Raw genomic sequence first — 10234 nt, 5'->3', positions numbered from 1 at the left:
AGCCTAAAATAAAATACAACTTTATTTGTACATTAAAATACAATTAAAAACAATATCCACTGAGTCGCCATATCTGATGAATAGTATAATGTGAAATTCAGTGGATCAACGCGTTTCACATGTACTCTGCTTGCTCAGGATCCACATTTCTTCTACAATCCAGAGATATGGCTAATAATAAAGAACACAACACAAAGATTTACAAAACAATTTTGGTGTAATACTTTGATAAGTTGTTGCAAATGTTTTGTAAATATTGGTGTGGATTATGTATTTTTTTTTATTATGAACCCTATCTCTGGATTGTAGAAGTAACATGGATCCTGAAGAAGCAGAGTACATGCGAAACGCGTTAATCCACTGAATGTCATATTATGTATACTATTAATAATAGATATGGCAAACTTTGCAGATATTGTTTTTAATTGTATTTTAATGTACAAATAAAGCTGTATTTATGATTAACTTAGATTGTGGTACAGGACATAAAAAATCCCCACTTTACAGTCTAAGGGAAGACTGAGTGTTTTCTAAAGTTAATATATTTGTATTACCTTACCGTTGAAGGGGGGGGGGTGTTTGAACCCCTGAAATGTGTTGGCTTCCATTCTATTGATGGTTCAATATGGTGGACTCCTTCCAAATGTTTGACATTACTAATGCTTTCTTCATATCTGGATTCTGCACCAGGCCCCTCCCCCCTTAGGTTTGTCATATGGGAGGAGGCTCACCAAAGTGATTCAGATTAATAAATAGATAGAAGGTCACTCATAGTACTGATAGGCCGCCTTCACACAGGTGTACTATATTCCAGTACGAGGGCCATGTTTGCCCATATAGGGGTGCACAGGTGTTCTGTGCACGCAGTCCCATTCATGTCAAATGGGGTGCAGACGCTGCGAGTGCGGGTGAGTGGTCCTGAACGTAGACCTTGTGCATTCAGAGCACATTCACACCTACACTATACTGTCAAAAGTATTGGGACGCCTGCCTTTGCACACACATATAGTTTAATGGCATCCCAGTCTTAGTCCGTAGGGTTCAATATTGAGTTGGCTCCACCCTTTAAAGCTATAACAGCTTCAACTCTTCTGGGAAGGCCGTCCACAAGGTTTAGGAGTGTCTATGGGAATGTTTCACCATTCTTCCAGAAGCTCATTTGTGAGGTCAGGCACTGATGTTCGACCAGAAGGCCTGGCTCACAGCCTCCACTCTAATTCATCCCAAAGGTGTTCTATCAGGTTGAGGTCAGGACTCTGTGCAGGCAGTCAACTTCCTCCACCCCCAAACTCACTCATCTATGTCTTTATGGACAAACAAAGGCGATAAATGAGGAATTAAATAACTACATGAATGAGCAACCTGAGGACAGTGTCCCTCCACCACATGGGCGGCCAACGTCACCCCGCCCCCTTCCCATATCACACAGGCAGGTCAGAGCCCCCCCTATACCGCACAGCCAGCCAGCGCCCCCCCCCAAATACCGCACAGCAGGCCAGTGCCCCCCCATACTGCACGGCAGGTTAGTGACCCCCTGTACCGCACGGCAGGTCAGTGACCCCCTGTACCGCACGGCAGGTCAGTGACCCCCTGTACCACATGGCAGGTCAGTGACCCCCTGTACCACATGGCAGGTCAGTGACCCCCTGTACCACATGGCAGGTCAGTGACCCCCTGTCCTGCACGGCAGGTCAGTGCCCCTCTGTACAGCACAGTAGGTCAGCGCTCCCCTATACCGAAAAGCAGACCAGTGGCCCTCCTTCTCATCACACACAAAGTGTAAGAGATGACCACCCAGAATAAACCATTTCTGTCCCCTCACAATGTAGATGACAAATATGTCTCACGTCAGGTGTAAATGTGAATAAACACGGCCACCCTGACAACCGGTAAACAGAATGTACACAGCGACACCTGAGACTGCGATGTCACCATCACAGACATGAAGCAATCGCAAAACTCCTGCAGCCGACCAACTGTCCACATCACTCCATGCCGAGAGCCGGGTGCTGATCACACTGCCAGTCCCTACAATCCCTCCATTACTGAGCAGGAAGGAGATGTAGAATGCCTACCCCCTGAAACATCCACTAACACAAGGAACACTCCCCTAGGGTGATCTTCAACAAGAGAACCCCCTTTATAACCTCAAAGCGCCCCCAGTGTATGCCAGGTAATCTAAAGCGCCCCAGTGTATGCCAGGTAATCTAAAGCGCCCCCAGTGTATGCCAGGTAATCTAAAGCACCCCCAGTGTATGCCAGGTAATCTAAAGCGCCCCCAGTGTATGCCAGGTAATCTAAAGCACCCCCAGTGTATGCCAGGTAATCTAAAGCACCCCCAGTGTATGCCTGGTAATCTAAAGCGCCCCAGTGTATGCCAGGTAATCTAAAGCGCCCCCAGTGTATGCCAGGTAATCTAAAGCACCCCCAGTGTATGCCAGGTAATCTAAAGCACCCCCAGTGTATGCCTGGTAATCTAAAGCACCCCCAGTGTATGCCTGGTAATCTAAAGCGCCCCAGTGTATGCCAGGTAATCTAAAGCACCCCCAGTGTATGCCAGGTAATCTAAAGCACCCCCAGTGTATGCCTGGTAATCTAAAGCACCCCCAGTGTATGCCAGGTAATCTAAAGCACCCCCAGTGTATGCCTGGTAATCTAAAGCGCCCCCAGTGTATGCCTGGTAATCTAAAGCGCCCCCAGTGTATGCCAGGTAATCTAAAGCGCCCCAGTGTATGCCAGGTAATCTAAAGCACCCCCAGTGTATCCAGTGTATGCCAGGTAATCTAAAGCACCCCCGGTGTAAGGCAGGTAATATATAAAGTGCCCCCCGTGTGCGCCGGGTAATCTAAAGTGCCCCCAGTGTACATCCAGTAATCTATAGCACCTTCAATCTACACCGGGTAATCTAAAGCACCCCCAGTGTACACCAGGAAATTGAAAGCACCCCTAGAAATCTATACAAGAGAAGACATCCCTGAGGTTCTGCGAATAATAATATCGTCCTGAGGAGTATTTAGGCCCAGTTCACACTGGGGTGACTTAGTCCCCTGACAAGTTGCGCTCCACTCAGTGCAATAGAACCTAATTGAAGCGACTCAAGTTGCTCTGACTTAAAAAAAGGTTCCTACACTACTTGGGGGCAACTTCGAAGCAGCTTGCATTGACTTCTATTACAGAAGTAATTTGTCAGCCAAGCTGAATTCGCTCTTTACAGGGCGGCTTCAGAGTTGGGGGACTTTGAAGCCGCCCGGTGTGAACGGAGCCTTTAGAGTACGATTATTTGTCTGGAGGGGAGAGGATGGTGGGAATCATAGAGAGCACAGCTCATAGGACTGGCACAGGTAGAGGTGAGGAACCTCTTATCATGGATTAGGAGCAGAGGGCACCTCCAGCACAGATCAGGAGGCGGCTTTGCCAAGGACTGTTCAGGGAGCTCCGTGTCTTCTGATCCCCCGCAGGGCAGTTGGAAGGATTAGGCCTCTCCCTGCAGGCGACCATGTATGTAGGAATGTGACACCCTCCAGATAAGGTGTCAGCTCTGATAATGGTGGCGGGTGACCTCTATACTTCCATTCATCTCCCTGTAAACAACAAGTCACTCAGATAGTAATGCCGGAGTACACACTATGGGAAAATCTGACGAAAAATAACGCCTTCTGAGCAATCGTCCGATAATCTGGAAATAAACGTTTTCTCGTAAGATAACGAGCAATTTTTCTTTAACCACTTCAATACCGGGCACTTTCACCTCCTTCCTGCCTAGGCCAGTTTTCAGGTTTCAGCCAATTTGAAGGACAATTGCGCGGTCATGCAACACTGTACCCTGGTGACATTTGTATCATTTTGTCATCTGGGCACAGTGTGACAGATAGAGCTTTCATTTGGTGGTATTTAATCACCACTGGGGGGGGGGGGGGGGGTTTAAAAAATGTTTTACTTTTTTTTGCTAAACGAAAAAGTAATTTTTCTTCTTCACTGATGTGCGCTGATGAGACTGCACTGATAGGCCCTAATGCCGCTGCATTGATGAGCACTGATCGGCTACAATGATTGATGTGCGCTTATAACATTGATGTGCGCTTATAACAGTTCACTGGTGGGCATTGAGGCAGCAATGATGGGCACTGAGGCAGCACTGGTTGGTACTAAATGCTGCACTGACGGGCATTGATTGGCAAATAACGGTGTGGAACTTATAGGCTACACTGATGGGCACTAATGATGTGCGTTTATGAGGCTGCACTGATGGGCGATGAGGCAGCCTGACGGGCATTGATAATGCTGCACTAATGGGCACTGATTGGCAAAATGATGACGCTGCACTGATGGGCACTATTGATGTGCATTTACGAGGCTGCACTGATGGGTGATGAGGCAGCCTGACGGGCACTGATAATGCTGCACTAATGGGCACTGATTGGCAAATGATGGGGCGGCACTGATGGGGCAGCAATGATGGGCACTATTGATGTGCGTTTACGAGGCTGCACTGATGGATGATGAGGCAGCCTGACAGGCACTGATAATGCTGCAGTAATGGGCACAGATGAGGCACTGATGGGGCAGCACTGATTAGCAAATGATGGGGCGGCACTGATGGGGCAGCACTGATTAGCAAATGATGAGGTGGCACTGACTGGCAAATGATGGGGGCGGCACTAATTATCAGTGTAAATATCCTGTCACATGAGAGCCGGTTATCGGCTTTCCTTTCCTCACACAGTGACAGCGCTGAGGAAAGGAAATGCCGATAACCAACATTTGTTTACATGCAATCAGCTGTGATTGGACACAGCTGATCACAAGGTAAAGAGCCAATGTCGCTGGCTCTTTACCCAGAACAGTGATGAGCTGTGTCATAGGACCTCCACCTGGAAGGAGGAGGAGAGTGCCACCCCTGTCAATCTGCTATAGGGCCAGACGGGAGCTGGTTAATCAGTCCAGTATTCATCCGTGCATGCTCGGAAATGAAAGATTACATTATAATACATTACATCACTTCCCAAATTGTGTTCTGTCTTACAAGAATGTTTGTAACGTTAGTAACCTCTTGGTCTTTCATATGAGACTAGCATGCAAAAAAAAAAAAAACAACTTCTTGTGTGTACGAGGCATGAGACGAGCAGCCATACATGTTGTAGATGTCACCTACAGCAGAGATATATAGGTGCCCTCTATATGACAGCTGGGCCTCCAATAGATGTAGATCATAGTATAAATACTCACAGGGAGAGCACACCTCACATGCAGCAGTCCTCAGGATCACACAGCACAACATGCATGGAAAAGGCACAAATAGCAGCACACAGGGGAAAGAGCAATTACACTAAACTGCTCACTGTGGGCATTAGTATGTTGTATTCTAGCAGCACACGGGTCACTTTACCTCCAGTGTAAGAAGGGGTTGCTGCCGGACGGGCTGGCCGGATTGCTGTGCGGATGAGGGAAGCTGAGTATTGATAGCGGAGAGGCGTCCAGGGCGCAGTCTGCGCTGTACGGGAGTTTGAGGTGCTGGAGATTTGGAGCGGATGATGGGGACTGAAGGCGATGCGGTATATCAGTTCCTCGGCACAGGGAGGTCAGTGGGGAGAAGATTCTGACGGTACCATAAAAAGCCAATGTTAGGGCATTATCTGCACTCACATCAACCCTCACATGATGGATGATGAGCTTCTTGGGGCCAAGTGGGGGGAGCTCCCCGACAAAGAAAATCCTCTACTGCTGCTGAACCTTCCTACTAACTAGCAAAGCTACCCACCCCCCACCCACCTTTACAGCTGAACTCCATTTACCTGTGCAGTGGAAACCCCCCCCCCCCCTCCCAAGAGTAAATGCATTATTTGTCTGGGGAAGAGAGGAGAAATACTTATTGTATCCCTCACCCCACTGAGGGCCCGCCCCGCACTGCAAGGGAGGACCCCCGAGGGCCGGGCCCGCCCCACAAGGGAGGACCCCCGAGGGCCGGGCCCGCCCCACAAGGGAGAACCCCCGAGGGCCCGCCCCGCAAGGGAGGACCCCCCAGGGCCCGCCCCACAAGGGAGGACCCCCCAGGGCCCTCCCCGCAAGGGAGGACCCCCCAGGGCCCGCCCCGCAAGGGAGGACCCCCAGGGCCCGCCCCGCAAGGGAGGACCCCGAGGGCCCGCCCAGCACTGAAAGGGAGGACCCCCGAGGGCCCGCCCAGCACTGCAAGGGAGGACCCCAGAGGGCCCGCCCAGCACTGCAAGGGAGCACCCCCGAGGGCCCGCCCCGCACTGCAAGGGAGGACCCCCGAGGGGCGGAGCTGCGGGAGCGAGGGATAAGGTAAATAAAAGTGCTTTTCCAGTCGTCCTAGACTAAAACGAGCATTTAACCCTGGCAGTGCGAAGGAAGCCAACTGCAAGGATTACTATTTTACCCGGAGCCCAGCTTTAAAGTCCTACCCCCTCCTGCTTGCCAAGCCCTGATGAAGGTGAGTGTCCTGAGCCACCGAAACACGTTGGCTTTATATATGTGTATATATATATATATATATATATATATATATATATATATATATAGTCTGCTTCACATAAACAATTTCCTTCGTACGCTACAACCTGTCACGAGGCTTTCTCTGCTCTTCTCACAGCCAATGACTTCTATCTGTCCCCTGTGACGCCCCCCCCTCCCCCCCTTTCCCATATAGTGACACCATTGTCACCAGTACAATAAATAGGGGGATCTCTCTCTAAGGGAGCTGCAGATAGCAGGAAAATACTTTCCCCTCCATCCAAATCTACAGAAAAGTTTTGGCTGGACATACAATGATCCTCCAACACTGCAGAGGTGAATAGAATTGTATATTCAATGCTATCTGGTGGTTTCCGAACGTTCGTTATCCCCAGTGAGAATTTAGGGAAGTAACTATTCGAATTAATCATTTTTCTGGCAATCCTGGCTGTTGCATCTATGGAGGGGACAATCCTGGACTGTCACAGTCCGGGCCGCATGAATCCTTTATAGCCAGGAGAGGAAGGGTTAAAGAGAACAGGAGCTGCTGAGATAATGGAGAAGAGGGGGGGGGGGGGGCACATCTGTTCCTCTGAACATTCGATACCCTTCCCCTGGATCACTTACACGTTCCTCCAGCACATTACAGCTATGAAATATTGCCTTCCTGCCCCCAGCGGCCGGGATAATGGACGGTCCCGGCACCGCCTGCAGCCCCTTTCTTTCTTAAAAAGCTTTTTAGGTCTACAGAGAAGAGCAGAGGAAACGCACAATGACGCCCTCACGATACAAATCTCAGACCGCAATACGCGCTTCGCGTCTGAACCCACGAATATTGTGAATTGCGGTGTGATGATAACTCTCTCCTATTCGCAGAAAGAACGAGTGAAAATCCTGCCAACTGTCTACGAGCTGCTTACGGAATTCCTCGCCATGGCGCTTACTGGAGTCGGAGGTGCGGAGCTCCAAGCCTCTCTCGCCGGCGCTTCATCATGGCAGTGTATGAAAAGTTGTCCAAAGAGCTTGCAGTCCAGAGATGGATACAATAAGGATTGTGGCAGAGGAATGGCGGTCACTCTTGGCTTCTCTGGTACGACGCGCAGTGTCCCATGGCGGTGGTGGGTTCCTCTTTGATAGTCTCCAGCGGCTCTGCCCACCTGAGCCTCTCAGCAGTCATATAAATAGCCGGGTATTCCCGATATGGATGACAGCAAATCACCAACACCCGGGACAATTTCTCCCTCAGCTTCGGTATCAGGGACAGGTTCTCCACAAATCCAGGAGCAGGATTGGGTGGAGGAGGGGAGGCTGGCACAATACACGGTGCCCGCTGACCATCTGAATATTGTCCCGGAGAGTCCAGCCGCACAGGAGAGCGTCACCCGACCAGGAGGGACAGGGACAGCTGCTCACACAGCACACATTCCATATCAGGAAGCCTCCATCCGAGGTGCTGCGTGAGTCACTCCTGGTAAAAAGTTCAAAAGGCAAAGCAGGCAGAAAGAGGGCGAGTTCTGATCTGCCGTCATTGTCCCGCCAAGGAGGCCGACCTCACAATATTCCACCTCAGGAACAAAGTGCTGCCAGAGTATTGGGGTGACGTGACAGGGCCTCTTTATTAATGGGAAACCAAGCCCCCCCCCAACATTTCAATGACTTGATATAAAAAGGACACTAAATTATATCCTTATTTTCCAATATACACCAAACACATCCTCTACTTAACGTCTCTGCAATCTATGTATCGTAATGTCCCTGAACCTCTCTTTTTTCCCCTCCACATCTTTGTGGGAGCGAGCAGTGCACGTTAGTTCCCAGGCATTGCTCTATGTACCCCACACATCCCATAATCCATCTCTGGAGCAGTGAGAGGGTGACTACACATACAGGAGACCATCATGGAGAAGGAACGGAGACACCCTCATCCAGGAAGACCGATCTCAGCAAGAAAAACCAAAGGAATTGGGAGGCTGAGAGCCACAGAAGGGAAAGCAACACACTTCAATAGAGGCTTTCTTTAAACCAAAGTTTAGCTAGTTGGAAGATCTCCCACAGTCCCGAGACGCAAGATCTCCCACAGTCCCGAGACGCAAGATCTCCCACAGTCCCGAGACGCAAGATCTCCCACAGTCCCGAGACCAAAGATCCCCCACAGTCCCAAGACCAAAGATCCCCCACAGTCCCGAGACCAAAGATCCCCCACAGTCCCGAGACCAAAGATCCCCCACAGTCCCGAGACGGAAGATCCCCCACAGTCCCGAGACGCAAGATCCCCCACAGTCCCGAGACCAAAGATCCCCCACAGTCCCGAGACCAAAGATCCCCCACAGTCCCGAGACGGAAGATCCCCCACAGTCCCGAGACGGAAGATCCCCCACAGTCCCGAGACGGAAGATCCCCCACAGTCCCGAGACGGAAGATCCCCCACAGTCCCGAGACGGAAGATCCCCCACAGTCCCGAGACGGAAGATCCCCCACAGTCCCGAGACGGAAGATCCCCCACAGTCCCAAGACCAAAGATCCCCCACAGTCCCGAGACCAAAGATCCCCCACAGTCCCAAGACCAAAGATCCCCCACAGTCCCGAGACCAAAGATCCCCCACAGTCCCGAGACCAAAGATCCCCCACAGTCCCGAGACCAAAGATCCCCCACAGTCCCGAGACCGAAGATCCCCCACAGTCCCGAGACCGAAGATCCCCCACAGTCCCGAGACCGAAGATCCCCCACAGTCCCGAGACGGAAGATCCCCCACAGTCCCGAGACGGAAGATCCCCCACAGTCCCGAGACGGAAGATCCCCCACAGTCCCGAGACGGAAGATCCCCCACAGTCCCGAGACGGAAGATCCCCCACAGTCCCGAGACGGAAGATCCCCCACAGTCCAGAGACGGAAGATCCCCCACAGTCCCGAGACGGAAGATCCCCCACAGTCCCGAGACGGAAGATCCCCCACAGTCCCGAGACCGAAGATCCACCACAGTCCCGAGACCGAAGATCCACCACAGTCCCGAGACCGAAGATCCACCACAGTCCCGAGACCGAAGATCCACCACAGTCCCGAGACCGAAGATCCACCACAGTCCCGAGACCGAAGATCCACCACAGTCCCGAGACCGAAGATCCCCCACAGTCCCGAGACCGAAGATCCCCCACAGTCCCCGAGACCGAAGATCCCCCACAGTCCCGAGACCGAAGATCCCCCACAGTCCCGAGACCGAAGATCCCCCACAGTCCCGAGACTGAAGATCCCCCATAGACCCGAGACAGAAGATCCCCCATAGTCCCGAGACAGAAGATCCCCCATAGTCCCGAGACTGAAGATCCCCTATAATCCCGAGACGGAAGATCCCCCACAGTCCCGAGACTGAAGATCCCCCATAGACCCGAGACAGAAGATCCCCCATAGTCCCGAGACAGAAGATCCCCCATAGTCCCGAGACTGAAGATCCCCTATAATCCCGAGACGGAAGATCCCGTATAGGCTCAAGACGGAAGATCCCCTATAGATCAAACGACGGAGGATTCCATATGGATCAGAGCTGGAGGATCCCAAAGAGCTGAGAACTGGAAGATTTCATATACTTCAGAGCTGGAAGATACCACACAGATCAGAGCTGGAACATCTATAGATATAGATCAGAGCTGGAGGATCCCACATAGATCAGAGCAGGAAGATCCCATCCCCTGGGGGTGTGGGGGTACATGGTACACAGATCTGGCAGTGCGGGGGGGGGGGGGGAGAGGGAGTACATGGCACACACATCTG

The 10234-nt window shown here is 51.3% G+C and overlaps 1 protein-coding gene across 1 annotated transcript in view; it reads right to left on the bottom strand.

Annotated features, from left to right (window-relative positions):
• Nucleotides 1-5382: 5382 nt before the first annotated feature.
• The window catches only part of LOC309561681 (microtubule-associated serine/threonine-protein kinase 2-like), a gene marked incomplete at its 3' end in the record, with an annotated part of 123737 nt that continues 118885 nt past the window's right edge, over nucleotides 5383-10234 (bottom strand). Inside the window, exon 5 of the mRNA XM_082265669.1 lies at nucleotides 5383-5596. Within this exon, the coding sequence (XP_082121795.1) occupies nucleotides 5383-5596 (214 nt within the window). The remainder of the gene's footprint in view (nucleotides 5597-10234) is intronic.

This window comes from Pelophylax lessonae, assembly GCF_965119305.1.
Source record: "Pelophylax lessonae genome assembly, chromosome: 8".
Classification (NCBI taxonomy): Eukaryota; Metazoa; Chordata; class Amphibia; order Anura; family Ranidae; genus Pelophylax; species Pelophylax lessonae.
The sequence above is the reverse complement of the archived record's forward strand: the minus strand, read 5'-3'. Positions and strand labels throughout refer to the sequence as shown.